The sequence below is a fragment of the Maniola jurtina genome, chromosome 13 (assembly GCF_905333055.1).
Source record: "Maniola jurtina chromosome 13, ilManJurt1.1, whole genome shotgun sequence".
Lineage (NCBI taxonomy): Eukaryota > Metazoa > Arthropoda > Insecta > Lepidoptera > Nymphalidae > Maniola > Maniola jurtina.
In genome coordinates this window covers 2,460,629-2,476,590 of record NC_060041.1, presented here as the reverse complement: position 1 = coordinate 2,476,590, position 15,962 = coordinate 2,460,629, and the positions used below count along the sequence as shown (strand labels likewise).

The 15,962-nt window shown below is 39.8% G+C and overlaps 3 protein-coding genes across 3 annotated transcripts in view; all 3 read left to right on the top strand.

Annotated features, from left to right (window-relative positions):
- The first annotated feature begins 406 nt into the window (after positions 1-406).
- On the top strand, positions 407-1,685 carry LOC123871079 (39S ribosomal protein L18, mitochondrial). Its single transcript, XM_045914648.1, has 2 exons — positions 407-809; positions 1,205-1,685. The coding sequence occupies exons 1-2, from the start codon at positions 643-645 to the stop codon at positions 1,554-1,556; spliced, it is 519 nt and encodes a 172-aa protein (XP_045770604.1). The 5' UTR covers positions 407-642; the 3' UTR covers positions 1,557-1,685.
- A 1,064-nt stretch (positions 1,686-2,749) lies between these two features.
- On the top strand, positions 2,750-12,587 carry LOC123870975 (formin-like protein 5). The gene is made up of 5 exons (XM_045914492.1): positions 2,750-3,202; positions 4,807-4,941; positions 5,511-5,820; positions 6,482-6,655; positions 6,733-12,587. The coding sequence occupies exons 1-5, from the start codon at positions 2,899-2,901 to the stop codon at positions 8,108-8,110; spliced, it is 2,301 nt and encodes a 766-aa protein (XP_045770448.1). The 5' UTR covers positions 2,750-2,898; the 3' UTR covers positions 8,111-12,587.
- Positions 12,588-15,079: 2,492 nt separating this feature from the next.
- Positions 15,080-15,962, top strand: part of LOC123871105 (cytospin-A-like) — a 72,709-nt gene continuing 71,826 nt past the window's right edge. The window contains exon 1 of the mRNA XM_045914684.1: positions 15,080-15,168. The gene's annotated coding sequence lies outside the window, so the exon portion shown is untranslated. The remainder of the gene's footprint in view (positions 15,169-15,962) is intronic.

Below are 15,962 nucleotides of genomic sequence, written 5' to 3'. Positions count from 1 at the left end.
TCAATCCACACTGTGAACATATTTTACGGTAAAGTTTTTGAATTATAATGAAGGCCGAAACAAATTATATCAGGCTGACAGCTCAACTTATATAGGAGGTATCATGGGGAAGTATCAAGATAATACATAGTACACTGAACTGTGCAAACTACCTATCGGGCATAAGTCGCGGAAGTAGCCTTGAGCGCTCGGATGTACGAGACATATCTCAAGACTCAACCCCTCACAAAGCTGCGTCCCATACAATTATATGCATTAGTCGCGGCTTAAGGACCCGCATGGGGTAATAATGTTCTGCGCGGACGTGTCCCATAGTTTGTTTCCGCCTTTATTTCACCATGCACAGAGTAGGTACTTTGGTTGCATGGCAGTTGCATAGAGTAGGATTGTCAGTTGTCAGTTGTCACCACAGGTTGTCACTGTCACCTTAAGTAACCTAACATCATTCTAAAATTTTTAATCCAAAGCTGTCTTTAAAAATTAAAAATAAGTAGGTAATTAAAAGAAATTGGTGATTGGTAGCAAGAGATACCGAAAATTGGGAAAAGGAACTTATATAAGAATTATAATTATTAACTACCTATCTCCAAAAAAATCATAATCTGGAGAAGAATTTCTAAAAAGTAGTAAAAACCGAAAGTAATGTTTTCGTACGTAGATAAAGGTATTCTTCCAAAGCTGGTGAGATTTAACTCCACAGCATCAGGCGTATTTGTAAACAGAAATCCAAGGAATTTGGAGCGAATGCGAATAGCCCGCAAACCAGACGGCTACCATTTAGAGAAGCCTGGCCGAAAGTTTTGGCACAAGTAAGCGTTATTCTAAAGATCAAGTAATTCTAAGCCTAGAAAAGTAACAAAACGACATGAAAAGTTGTTACCTTACTTATGGGAAGTTGTGAAATTAACAAACAAATCGGTTAACTTTGAGTTAGACTCTCACAGGAAGGATTCCGTGTACCATCCTATAAAAAATAACATTAATATTTTTAAATGATGCAACCACAAATTCACGCTTTTCTGATTTTTCCCTTGTGCTATAAGACAAATTTCATAGTACCTTATAGGTTTTGCTATATATTTAGTTGTTTTAATATCCTATTATGAGTTTTGACAGACGGATAGACAACCAAGTGATCCTATAAGGGTTCTTTTTTCTCTGAAGATACAGAACGCTAAAAAAATACAAAAACTTTGATTTTCAGATTAATTCTGACGTCAACAAACAGAACAGTAAAAGCAGAGGTTGTCCACTTTGTTAATGGCCCTGTTATTGAAGCAAAAACATCTGAATGGGCGCTCCGCAACCAGCTATACAGTATCACAGATACATGTGCTTATATCAACCTTGGAAAAGTGTTTGCCCAAAGGTGCCTTGAAAGTGGCATCTTGGAAATGTATTGCGATATTGAACCAGTTGAAGGAGGCAAAGTTGAGAAATTCCTAAATGAAGTTGTTAAAGGAGGAATCAAATTACAAGAAATGGAAGTTTATAAGAAACCTGAACCTTGGGATCGGTTTAGACCTGAAAAGCCTTGGGAAGTTACTGAAGATTAAGTTTTATTTGCTTATGCCATATAAATTAAAAAAAAAGTTTTATTAGTTTAATAGTTAGTTATTGCTATCAATAAAAGTTATCTCTAATCATTTTTTCAACAATGATCTAGCATATCTTGATGAGATCTAGAGAGCCTTTTACTTTACTATTAATACTTTAAGTTAGATAAGTACTAAGTAATTATAAATAAACTATTCTTAGAAACTCGGCTACAGATTACAGCTAGGATATTTACAACTACAGCTCTATCCACGGTGAGAAGTTAGTACTCTCTAACTCGGTGGGCGTTAACCATTTTGAGTGGGCCAACCAATCGCAAAAAGTCTATACTCTCCAACCAAAGACTATTATAGTGGCTACAACGCCCACTGAGTTTTTCGTCGTTATCATTTGTATAGGATTATGTAACAGAGAGAGCTGTACATTAAGGTGGAAGCGACGGGTCTGCCCGCGAACTGTAGGCTGTAGTATCGACTAATTCTGACACATTAGTTGATACTAGAGCTAATTTCTTAAACTGGACCCTTTCAAGTAAAGATTTTTATATAAACCTGTGAGGATGATACTGCCATTGTCGCAATTGAAAAAGCCATAAGCCTACGTTGTCGTATTAGTTTAAAAAATGCGAAAAACCAAATTAAATTTGAATTTCGCGGGCAGGCCCGTCTCATGCCCCTTAACTTCTCTCCATGCATAGAGTATAGACTATGACTAAACCAGGTATTTTGCATGTATTTTGAACGAACTGCATTCAAATCGAAAATCGTTACGGACTTTCACGTTTTGAATTATGAAAAATTGAAAATATGTATAATCTTCAAATAAATAAATAAATAAATAAATCTGTGCTTTTATTTTTGAACGCATTTTTGTTTGATTTCCGTTTCTGTAATATAAAGTCAAAGAAACAACTTCTTCAAAATTTACAAGGTAGTATGAGAAAAAACAACTTTTATTTTCTCAAATGGACAGAAATATTTTTAAACATTCATTTAATTATTTGAAGAAATTTGTAATTTAATATTAAATGTGAGTTTAATTAAAAAGTTTCTTTTTTATTGTCAAGCTAAAATGGCGGAAATATGGCGGAAAGCATGATGGCGTCTTTTTCTTTTCAAATCAAGGACTGGCGTATAAACATATAGTTGTCTCTTTCTAACTTATGATTCAAGTCATTAAACAGTAGGCACGCGTCATGATCAATATGTCCACGTGACCTGTCGTCAGTCCTGTCTATATTCGACTCATAGGTCGCGTAGGTAATTGCAAATGCAAAATGTGGAAAAGTTTGTGTTGTTCTAAAATATTATTTTGTGGTTAGATTTATATTATGTTTATACAATGCCTGCATCAATTGGCGTCAATTTACGTGTCACTGGCCACTGCAGCCAAGGCGGTAGAAAGTATATGGAAGACTTGTTTTCCGTTGCGTATCAACAAACTGAGGATGAGCGGGATTTGGAGTATGCCTTTTTCGGAATTTATGATGGCCACGGCGGAGGCGAAGCGGCGGCCTTCGCGAAGGAGCATCTCATGGACTCTATTGTGAAGCAAAGGCAGTTTTGGTCTGACAATGACGAGGATGTACTCAAAGCAATTAGAAATGGTTACATGTTGACCCACTTGAACATGTGGAAAGAAGTAGGTAAATGTCAACAATTCAGGATTTTATATAATCTTTTGAGTTTAATATTAGTTTGCAAGGATGCCTCGACAAATTTGAAGGGGAGGCGAGTGATTGTACCAAATGTTTCGCTTGACCTTGTTGAGTCTACTCATTATTTTTTTCTAGAGTGCTTTGACATTGAGTCAACAAAAGAATTATTGTAATGGTTGAATTATGTTTTTGTAACTTCTTTAGATAACATCTAAAGCAACATGCACAGTTTATTGTTACACAAGTTTTGGTAACTTCCCACATTTTGCTGAAGTGAAAGCTGTTTTTCCAGTTTAAGTTTTTTTATTACAGAATCAAGTTACCTCTTACCAAAAACTCTAAAATATAAAGGTCAAGTGTTGCAAAATATTCAGTAGGAAAATCACTGATTTTTAAGTTTTTTTATCATTTAAATAAACAATAATATTAGCCTATAGCCAATGTGATCACAGTAATACTAGCTTTTGCTCACTTTGACAATATTCCACCTGAAAAAAGCAAGAAGAGTATTTAAAAATTGTTCATGAACCCTTTTTCAATCCAAATTTTTTCAAGACTAGAAATTCAAATGTAATAAATGTTAATGTAGGTAATTTATAGCTCTTTTGACATGTTAAAACTTTCCAAACAGTTTGGAAAGCACATTCTACTGAAAAGAGTCTGCAAGAAACTCTGCAGTTTCTCTTTTTCCTATTCCACTTGTGCATTCTTGTTCCAATTTGAACTGCTTCCAGCTTCAGTTTTCCCCTCCACTTTTGCCAAATCTATTTACTAAATTATTAATTTTATTTTATTAAATCAAAAGAATAGGCATTTTCTAGGCAAGCACTCTCCACCTTAGCCTGCATCATCTTGCCAACAGATTTGATTGCAGCCAAGCGCCAGTCTATAAATTAAAAAAGTAATTTGAAAAGTTTTCAAGTAAACCCTGACTCCGGTTTGCACTGCATCTGTTTCAGCCCACACATTAAAAAACATAAAGTTCACCACTTTGGTTTGTAACCATAAACATATCATGTAGTACCACCTTAGTGGTTTTTCGCTGTGATAAAAGCAGACTTGCTTTTATCACAGACATTCCCTATTTTGATAGTTAAAAAAAAACCAAGGATTTAAGTTAAGGAGTAGTTACAAACAAATAGGAATGGACATGCAATTATAGTATACTAGAGGATGCCCACGACTTCGTCCGCGTGGATTTAGGTTTTTGAAGATCCCATGGGAACTGTTTGATTTTCCGGGATAAAAAATTGCCTATGTCAATTACAGGAACGCAAGCTACCTCGGTACCAAATTTCATACAAATTGGTTAAGCTGATGGGTTTTTGGGAATCTCGTGGGAACTCTTTGATTTTCTGAGATAAAAAGTAGCCTATGTCCATCTCCGGGTTGTACCAAATTTTGTCAGAATCAGTTAAACTGTTGGGCTGTGAAAAGATAGCAGACAGACACACTTTCGCATTTATAATATTAGTATGGAAGTATGGATACAACAGGTCAAAACATAACTCTCCTTTAGGCTTTGCCGATCGGTTAAAAGTAATTCTTACACAATTATAATGGTTTTTGCAATTTTTCCTATTTCTTTGCAGAGAAATGGCCAAAAACAGTAACAGGGTTGCCGAGCACTGCGGGTACTACCGCTAGTGTTGCTTTTATAAGGCGAGGCAAAATATACATTGGCCATGTTGGAGACTCGGCCATAGTTCTGGGTTACCAAAAGGATGGTAAGTAAAGGATTTATTATTCTAGTTCTTCATGTTTCTCTCCATATACATTTCATTCCTCTTTGTTGTGGAATAACAATACTTAATTTTTTTTAATAACAACAATACTTAAAATTTCCAATGATTAAAATGATTTTCTTGAGACAATAATGTGGTGGGCTCCCAAATCCTTTTTCAAGATAATGGCTTTTTAAGGGAACCATTCAGAGTTAATTAGACAAGACTTTATGATTAGACTATACAATGTGTTTCTTGGCAGATAAAAATACATGATTTATACTATCATTAGTATTTTGATTTATTAACATCCATTATACAATAAATTGTAATAGTATTATATATGCACTAGTTTTCAAGTTCTCATTTAACTGTCCAATCTCCACTCACATACTGTTTTCCCCAGTTTAGAATTAGCCATCAAATTAAAATAAAAACTTCTTTCTCTTCATATCTAAAAGGTACACCTACATAGAGAAAGAAGCTCTTCTCTCTTGAAAATTTGCAAAATATGATTTGGCATTATTGTTTGATATACTTAACTTGATATAAACAAATAAATTCTATTCTAGATTCTGAGGAATGGGCTGCGAAACCTTTAACATCTGACCACAAACCAGAATCAACAGCAGAAATAGATCGCATCCAGAGATGCGGTGGTAAAGTCATATCTAAAGCTGGAGTGCCTCGAGTGGTGTGGAACCGACCTCGGCCGGGGCACAAGGGGCCGATTAAGAAGAATACTCCAATGGATGAGATACCCTTCTTGGCGGTGGCGCGATCGCTCGGAGACCTGTGGAGTTACAACCCCCAGAATGATGAGTTTATTGTTAGCCCTGACCCTGATGTTGGTGTGTTGACTATTGACCCTACCAAGTTTAGGTATGTCTATATTCAATCTTTTTTAGTTTTTTTATTGTTATAAAAAAGAGAATGTTAGACAAGTTTATCATGATGACATACCCCTTTCCCCTCCAGCTATGCGTACATCTTGTGCCAGAGAATATGTACAACAATAGTACAGTGGGTTTGAACCAACATGTTATTGGATTTCAGTCCGCTACTTTAACTGTTGAGCTGTTGAAGCTTTAAATAAAAAATAAATGTCTTTAACTCAGATTCCACAATGCTTTAGTATTTAAGTAAGTTATTTGCATAACAAAAATCTCTCAACTCTGAGTGAGATAAATTCTTTCAGTAATATAAATAAATGAAACCTAAATTATGTAGCTAAATTATTCTGAGTGCTGTATACATATATACAGCACTATAGGCTGTAAATTATGTGACACGGATGAAATCGTAAGAAAAAGCTAGTAGTGTAAAAGCACTATATTTTTATTTAAAATTGTGTATACCTTAGATTTTTATCAAAGAAGACCACGGGTAGAAGTCAAAAAATGGTGGCTCATTTTGCAGGTTTGAGTTGAGTTGGTTAGACCCAACCAATACCCAGGTGACTGGTTGAAAATAACTTTACTTTTGAGATATGCTATTCTGTATTGTGTGTATTATCATTAATAATTTTGTTTCCAATTTCCAGGTGCCTCATATTTGGCACAGACGGTCTATGGAACATGATATCTCCGGAGGGTGCAGTCAGTCTAGTGCAGGCCACCGAGAAGCACAACGAGGCGGCCCTCGTGGGCGGCGCCGCCAACCAGCCGCGCGACTGGCTCAACCCCTCCAAGAGTCTCGTCGACCACGCTCTGGAGAGGTTTGTATACTAATTGTGCCGACAGTTTTATCTGATGGTTTCACACTATAAAATGTAACAATTTTTTTAATTTCCAGATGGTCTAATACCCGAATGAGAGCCGACAATACCTCCGTCGTCACGTTAATGCTAGACCCCCCCGGACCCCCGCGGGCGACCGTGCTGCGCTCCCGGACCTCGCAGAAGCCGCAGACCGCCGTCGCCGCCGCGTCCAGCGCCAGCACCGCGCCGGTCGCGCCCGACCCCGTCGGTCGCGTCGACGAGCCCAAACCCGACGCGGCCGACGCCGACGCGACCCGGCAGCTGCCGCAGAACGGCCTCACCATCATGACGCGGTACTCGGACGTCGACAAGGCGCCCGCCGCCGACGACGCCGCCCGCGAGCCGCTGCCACCCCTGCCGCCCCTGCCGCCCTGCGCCACGCTTGACGGCCGCTTCTCTGTCGCGCCGCGTGACGCGCCGCCCGACGACCCCGGCCCCGACGACGCCGAGGCCTTCAGCAATTACGGCAACCCCGCCGAGTCCTACTTCATGGCGCGCCTGCTCAACCGCACGCGCCTCGTCAACTCGCTCGGCGACGTGCACGACGAGCTCAGCCACGCCGCGCCCGCGCCACCGCCCGCCGCCGCGCCCGCGCCGCCCGCCACCGACCTGCCCGAGCCCGACGACGCGCCCGCCGCGACCGATGTCGCGCCCGCCTCTCCCCCCGCGCCTGACGCCGACGGCGGTATCCAGATCAACGAGGTCTCCTCTAGCTCACCCACCGACGCGCCGCCGCGCCGTGCCCGGCGCTTGCGCGGCGAGCCGCGCGCCGCGCCTGCCGCCGCGCCGCACGACCGCGTGCTGCGCTCCCACCACGAGCCCGAGCGGCCGCGCACGCGCCTCACCGCCACGCGCGCACGCCCGGAACCCGCGCCCGCGCCCGCGCCGCTCGAGCGCGTCGTCGTGCTGTCGCGCCGCGCGCCGCCCGCCCCCGCCGTGCCGCGCCGCCTTGCTCCCGATCCCGTTCCTGACGGCGGCGGCGACGACGCGCGCCGCGCCACGCGCTCGCAGGGCGCGCGGGCGGGAAACTCGGGGCGCGCCCCGGGGCCGGCGCGGCGGGCCCCGGCGGCGCGGCGGGAGGCGGCGCGGGCCCGCTCCAAGGAGAACCTCGGGCGCCGCGGCCGCGCCTGCGTCGCGCGCGCCTCGCCCTCGCCGCCCTCGCGCCCGCCGCGCACGCGCCGCGCCGGTAGCGAGCCCGAGGTGCACTCCACGACGGGCGAGGCGCCGGCCGCGCGCGCGCTGCGCTCGCGCAACGAGCCTGCGGCGCCGACCGAGGCGCGCGCCGGCAAGAGGCCGCGGGCGCCGGACGCGCCGCCCGCCGCCAAGGTGGCGCGGCTCGGCAAGCGCGCGTCGGGCCCGTGGGCGCCGGCGCTGGCGCTGCGCAGCCGGCTGCGGCGGCGGCTGGCGAAGTAGGGAAGTTACCTGTGGAGTCAACGGTGCCTTGTAGTACTGCCGAGCGCTCCGAGCGAGGCTCGCGGGAGATCCAAAGATGACTGCGTCGTATACGGTTACATTTCTGTTGTTATTTTTGTTAATTTTATCGCTAGACCCGCGGATAGGGCGTAGTTTTCGTTTCGTTTCGCGGTTTCCGCGGTCGACGTCTTGTTTTCCTTTCTCGGTTCGTCGAAGCGGCCGGCCACGATAGTACAAACGAGTAGTTGCATAGTTAACTAGTGAAATGAAAGCGCGGACCAGGCGGATGATATTTGCCCAAATATTTATTTTGTCTATATTTATAACATCTGTCACTCAATGCATTTAATTATAGGGGAATGTGAAATATGAAAATTTGATTTTCATAGAGGTCTTGTTGAAACAGAGGCTACATAGGAAAATCACAAATGGATACATTTATTCGAGTTGGTTAGCCAAAATATAAATACTATAGAATACCAAGAGTGCTTTTCTTAAAAAAAATAAGTAAAGATAAGAATAGAAGATATATTCATATATGCAAAATATTTTTGTACAGTTGCCACTAAAGTAGTAGTGTAAATTATTCACAAAAAGTATTTTGTGTATGCAAACTTAATTTTAAGAATCAGAAGTTATTCTTTTAAGAAAGGAATTATTTTTATGTACTTCCTAATTAAGTTTGATATTTCCAAGCAGACCTTGTTACGTCAATTAAGTCTAAATCAATTTATCGCTTGTTTAAAAAAAATGTAAGGGCAGAAACGTACTTTTACCACGCATCGCAGCTTGATTTAATCTTTTCATAATAATTACATTTTAATTATTATTTATCTAATAACTAATAATTACACTCAGTGGCATGCAGGTCATAGTATAGCAGCATAAAAACACCGCTTGCCCTGATTGAAATCATTTTCTATGACGTCCTGCCAGTAAATAGGTAATTATATAACTTATGCCTGCCCTGTCTTCGAATCCTATGCACAACTCTGATTACAGGACAATCTCCCGATAGCCTAGCGTTTTGAAAGTATCTTTCTTTCTTCTCTCTGGGCTGGTTTCCGCACTTAAACGTTTCCGTGTTGAAAGTATGTTTCCTGCTTAAAATCTGTTATTGTAACATCAGTCTTAAGTATGTTTGCAGCAACAAAAACTCTTGGTGCTTATTCTCTCAGACATCATCCTTATATATTTTATCTGTGACATTACCATTTCTTTTCTATGTTATATTCAAAGAATCTTACGAATAAAAACTTACACACAGTTTATAAAATATCAGAGCCTCGATAGCTCAACGGTTGAGGAGCGGACTGACTTCCGAAAGGTCGGCGGTTCAAACCTCGCCTGTTGCACTATTGTCGTACCCACTCCTGGCACAAGCTTTACGCTTAATTAGAGGGGAAAGGGGAGTATTAGTCATGATAAGCATGGCTAATATTCTTTTTAAAAAATAAATTTAAAAAAATAGTCTAAGATTCTGTCACTCATAGATATGTGAAGTTTGATATGTGTAAAAGAGCTTCAATAGCTTTAAGTTCGATAAGTGTAATCTTTCTGCCGGGTATTATAAATGTGCACTACACAATGTGCCCAGTCATAAACTGCACAAACAAAAGGACGTGAAACTAGATTCAAAATCATTAGCAAAAATAATAATTTAAAAAATCGGAAAAATTTATATGTGTAACGCGAATTGGAACGTCGTCGCCGCTCTCGTTCTGACAGGTCTATGGCCGTCAACAACTATTTATGGCTAAGTTAACAATCAACTTACATTTTTTCCTAATTTTTGAGTATCGGTCTATGTGTGTCTGGTCGCTCTTTACAAAGGTGTTTGAAAGGCGCGTTTTTTTTTATTCACTTTATGCATGAGCACCTCATAAACTATCAAGGCTATTGTGAAATAAACACAAGAATAATCGTAAATATAACATGTAATGAATTTTTTTTTAAATTGGTTTTTACTTTTCCATTTTCCATTTGAGCATAGTTCCACGTCCTTTCGTTTGTGCATTGTATGTCTGGGCATATTGTATAAGCAGTGTGTATCTTTTCATCAGTAAGAGCCAAAATAATGATTGTGATCACGGAACCATTGAGTTATCGCAAAGACCAAAAGGCGGTTCGTGAACTGCAACTTTGTTGAGTAATTAATTTTAATATAAAAACAAAATGTTATCAAAAATGATATCAAATATATTTAAGTGAGAAGTGAAATTTCTTACTGTTAATAATGTCCAAGGTTGTACATACATTGTACGTATATACGTAGGAGAAATAAATAATATTATGATGTAATATAAATGTGCCTCATACGTTACCGAGTAAACAAAAAAGATGGGTGAAAAAGTGTTCTTTGATAAAATGAGTTTATGTATTTTTTATTGAGAATAAATTTTATGACGTGTAATTTAGCTGTAAAAGATGATATAATATAATTTGTTAAGATATATATGTTAAGGGCTCTAGTGAATTTCACACAACGCCACTCTTAAGGTGTATGGGAGTCGTTCATTTAAAAATTTTGTTAATGCCGATCGCAGACGACCGAAAAATTCACAAAAATAGATTCATAGAATACTTAATAGTTTCTCACAGGTAAAGAAGGCTCCTTCCAATAAGAAGTTTAAATAAATAGCGACTCTTGTCACGACGCAATAAGTGCTATTCAGCTCGCACAGTGCTGCGGTTTAAAATTTAACAAAACATCTCTTTCTATGGCGTAAACTGACTGATCTCACTTTCTTTCATGATAGTATAAAAATAGACCCATAGAATACTTTATAGTATCTTATTGGTAAAGAAGGCTCCCTCCAATAAGATGTTTAAATAAATAGCGACTCTTGTTACGACGCAATAAGTGCAATTCAGCTCGTACAGTACAGCGGTCAGAGCCCAGCCTGACTTATAATTTAATGCCAACGTCCTACTAAAAATGCTCCTACGAAAATAAGAGTAAGTTTAACCAACACGTCGATCCGAACAGATTTGATGGAGAGAATGTTGGGATATACGGAGTGAATACGCGCCAACCTAAGTCCATTTTCACTATGTAAAAAAAAAAGATTCCGACGAATTGAGAACCTCCTCCTTTTTTGGAAGTCGGATAAAAACGGCCGTTGTCATTACTTAATAGACGGTTTAAAAAAGCAAATTGGTCATGAAACCTCGGAGAAATCGGTGTTACTACATACATATAAATCAACGCACTGGTATGAAAAACCCCCCTTTTGGAAATCGGTTAAAAAAACGGTCGTCTGCGTTTAAGCCATACAAAAATATAATTGTAAAATAAATGCATGAATTGCGAATTGAATACTAATATTTTAAATTAACAAAGGTTTAATTAAAAATTGTATAAATATACTTAATTTTTGGAGAGTTTTTTTATTATAGCAAAATTTAAAAAAGTATTTAATTTATTGTTAACATATCTTACCTTTCAAGAATAATATTTAAAAAAAAATTGTGTTCAGTGGACGTGGTTACGTATCAAATTGTTGTATCAATTATATTATCTTTAAATACACGTATTGAAAGATTCCCATACCATTATTATTATAAAAGACCCAGTTTTTTTGTTCAGCAATAGAAATTGTGACGGAAATTTTATGTTATTATAATGCCCGGTTCACATCATTCCAGTAAGCTAAATCCAGTGCTGGACTGGAATGGATGCCCTCGGTTTATCATTCCAGTCATTAAATTATAATATTTTATGGAGTCCTAGCTGATACTCGCGTCTACGTCCGCGTGGATTTACGGTAATTAAGATCCCGTAGGCTCTCTTTGAATTTCCGGGGGGAAAAGTAACCTATGACATTCTCTAAGTTTTTAACTATATGCATGAAAAAATCACACCCGTCGTCGCTGCGTTGCGGCGCTTTTGAAGAACTAAGCAGTAAACAAACACACTTTCACATTTCTAATATCGGTAGTGATAAGTTGCAAAAAACGATTGGATATCGGATGATTCCAACGCTGAATTAACGACTGGATTGTTCATTGGATTGCTATACTACTGGAAATACTGTTATTCCAATCCAGTAACTTGATTAAGTGCTGGACTGGATTGACGGCGTATAAAAAGACTCAATTGTGGACCGTTACTGAAAATTTTATCAAGCGGTTTCCATTATTCCAGTAGCAATCCAATTATTCCAGTAGCAATACGTCATTCAGTGCTTGACTGGAATCATATAAACCAAATTTACCCATTCAGGACTGGATTCAGATTACTGGACTGGAAAGGCACTGGTATAATGTGAACCGGTTGACTAGCAGTTGCTGGATATTATATAAGAAGGAATGTGATGAAGAATATTATGGTGGTTACGTCTCTAAGGGTAACTGTAGGAAAGGAAAATGGGTGAAGCTGCAACAAATTTACAACTATCTATTAACTATTACTATTAAAGTAAAGAATTATTGTAGACTTTATTTTTTGATTTAAATAAAGTTTGTATGAAAATAATTTTGGGTTTTTTTTTAATTCTTACCAGGAAGTTGTAACCATAAACAAAAAAAAAAGAAAGAAAAAGTGGAACTGGACAGGGAAGCACTTATCTCTATAAGGAATCTCTTCCAGTGACCATTGGCAGTGCGAGAGGTTGTAAAGGGAGTAGAATAGGTAAAACAAAGATGGAAAGTACTAACAGTTAGATAGTCTTTTGCTCATTCGGTCCTAGGATAGGCAGTAATCCGGTGTGAACCTCAGAAATCATGATCTGAAGCGTCTTAGATTAGGTAACATCAACTGAAACTGACTGAAAGTCGCAATAGCACCGTGGTTATGTTTATCGCGGTCGCAAGTTCGACTCGCGAATTGCCTAGCATAGAAGATGGTAGGAAATAGTAAATGGCAATGGCTAAATTGTATCTGAATTGAAAAAAAAACCGGCCAAGTGCGAATCAGACTCGCGCACCGAGGGTTCCGTACTCAGGTATTTTTCCGACATTTTGCACGAAAAATCAAAAACTATAAAAATCTGTTTTAGAATGTACAAGTAAAGCCCTTTCATATGATAACCCACTTGGTATAGTTATCTTATTTCGAAAATTGGAACACATTTTAATTTTTTTCTGTGATATAACCACAAATTTTCGGTTTTCGGATTTGTTCCTCTACTTGTGCTATAGGACCTACCTACCTGTCAAACTTCATGATTCTAAGTCAACGGGAAGTAGGTACCCTATAGGTTTTCTTGACAGACGACGCGACGGACGGACGGACAGACAGACAGACGACAAAGTGATCCTATAAAGGTTCCGTTTTTCCTTTTCAAATCATAATATTTTTATTCAATTAGTTAGGACTTTCACAAGATCTTTTGAATCGTCAAAATAATCTACCAGTGGTTCGGAATGCCGTTCCTACCGAGAAGAACCAGCAAGAAACTCGGCGGTTGCTTTTGAGGTACTGAACCCTAAAAATGAAATTCAGGAGTCGAACTTGCGTCCGGGATAAAAGTAACCCTGGGTTATAATTACAGAGAAGAGAGTCCAGAATGCGGAAGCTGTAACAAAACGCTCCCCTCAGTTCCCTGCAGAGTACGACATGAATGGACGCCAGCCCGCCGCGCTACGTTCACATCTGTCTCACTGTCTCTCGCACTCTACGCTAGGGTTGACAACATTCCTCGGAAAAATACTGGACTTTAAAAAAAAATCCTATTCATTTTTCTTTCAGAAAATTCGTGAAATGAAAGGAGATAAGTTTGAAGATCAAAATATACAGTACTAGATGATAGGGCCACGACTTAATCCGCGTGGATTTAGGTTTTTAAAAATCCCGCGAGAACATTGATTTTCTGGGTTAAAAAGTTGCCTATGTCAATTTCCTGGATTAAAGCTACATCTGCAGGTACCTACTTTTCATATAAATCTGTTAAGTAAACCAATGGACCTGTAAAATTCCCGTGGGAATTCTTTGATTTTCCGGGATAAAAAGTAGCCTATGTCCTTTCCCGGGATGTAAGCTAACACTGTACCAAATTTCATCAAACTCAGTTAAACTTTTGGGCCTTGAAGACAGATACAATAGTATGGATACAGAGTTCTCTCTATGACCCGGCAACTCATTCAACAGCAACCGTTAGAAATTGTAATTTTTATGGAAGTCGTCGCGTGTACGCGCACGCAGTCGCGTGCGCAGTCGACCGCGCGTAATGGGTCTAAGCCTTAGTGGTAGTGCATGCGCACGAACCGTGTACACAACGCGCATGAACGGGTTAAGTCTATCTGTTCGCATGTGCATTTCGCGAACTCATGATCATGTTTGTACCTACTCACGAACTTGTACATGCTGTGTCTTATACAACATGCACGCTCACCGCTCGGGAATCACGCGTGGGCATGTCCACATTATGTTCTTATGATGCGCGTTGTGTAGTGTGTACACGGTTCGCGCGCGTACGCAATGCGCCATTGCGGATCGACCTTTAGAAAAAAAGTTTAGGACGTTATGAATAACTATGTATTAGCAAAATAATTATTGTAGGAGAAGAGGTATACTGCTGCTATCACATTTCATTCCTTACACAAGGGTCGCCAATATTTTCGAGAAAATTTCTGGACATTTTTGAAATCCCAAAAATTTTCTATTTTTCTCTTTTTTGTTACTTAATGTTGTTGTGTTTTATTTTGCAATCATGTAGCATATTTAAGAGTTCAAAATATTTAGGATTGACAACAAAATTTATCGGTAATATATACTTACCTACAAAAAACCACTAAAATCCTACCAACATAATACCAAAACCATTAAAACTCTTACGTGATCAGCAGTAAGACTAAGTACCTACCTATTTGCAAATATAGATAAAATACAGAAAACGTATGTGAGTGGTGGTGTGAGTAAACGGATGTAAGTGGTGACAACCCTAGCTCCCTATCACCCTACTATTCAACTCGCTAGGTTTATAGTTTGGGTGCGCGTTCTAGCGTCCCGTATCCCAGCCGGCCGGTCCGCACTCAGTTACGCCACGCTCGTACTACATACCGTCGCGTTTCTATACCAAGCGACTCAATTAACCCGCTCCGTACTCTACAATACTGTAAAGAAACGTGAAAATTATAATTGCGTTATGTACCTATGATTTTCGAGTGCTACATTAACGCCCAAGTGCCGTAAAGTGCAAGTGACACGTAAAAAACGCGGGAAAGTTGCCCTTTTTTTTTTGACGTGCGTGCGTTTCGGTTATCGATCGACTTGTTTTACTGCATTGCACCGGCACGGTGATGATAGTGGATTGTTGCCTGTTTTTGTTTACATCTCTCTGGCTCTTTGTATTCGAGTTTTGATCGTATTTTTGAAATACTCTACCCATTTATTTCACTCTATATTATACGTATCTTGTTTACTATTAATGAGCGTAGCGAAAATTCGTAAGTCTATGGTTTGACGTGTGTATCTGTGTATCTGTCTGTGACATCGTAGCTCCTAAACTAATGAACCGATTTTAATTTAGTTTTTTTGTTTGATAGGTGGCTTGATCGAGAGTATTCTTAGCTATAATCCAAGAAAATCGGTTCAGCAGTTTGTAAGTTATCAGCTCTTTTCTAGTTACTGTAACCTTCACTTGTCGGGGGTGTTATAAATTTTTAATTTAGGTACACTTGTTTGTGAATAAATTAAACATGAATATACGCGTTATCCTCTAATTAGTGAGAATAATTATTGTCCTCATTTTATCGCTGTTATGCACATTTGTTACCTATACATATATAGCTTTAATATATTTTAATTACTTATTAGATATTGGTATCTAATAATTACTACTATAGGTACCTACCTAACTAAGTGCTATACCAATTTCTCTCTGATAATAATTTTGATCGATTTTATCTC

Coding starts and splice junctions, on each gene's coding strand:
- LOC123871079 (XM_045914648.1), top strand. CDS start 643: ATGTTTTCGTACGTAGATAAAGGTATTCTTCCAAAGCTGGTGAGATTT. Junction 810..1,204: donor GGCCGAAAGTTTTGGCACAA/GTAAGCGTTATT, acceptor TTTGATTTTCAG/ATTAATTCTGACGTCAACAA.
- LOC123870975 (XM_045914492.1), top strand. CDS start 2,899: ATGCCTGCATCAATTGGCGTCAATTTACGTGTCACTGGCCACTGCAGC. Junction 3,203..4,806: donor GAACATGTGGAAAGAAGTAG/GTAAATGTCAAC, acceptor ATTTCTTTGCAG/AGAAATGGCCAAAAACAGTA. Junction 4,942..5,510: donor TCTGGGTTACCAAAAGGATG/GTAAGTAAAGGA, acceptor ATTCTATTCTAG/ATTCTGAGGAATGGGCTGCG.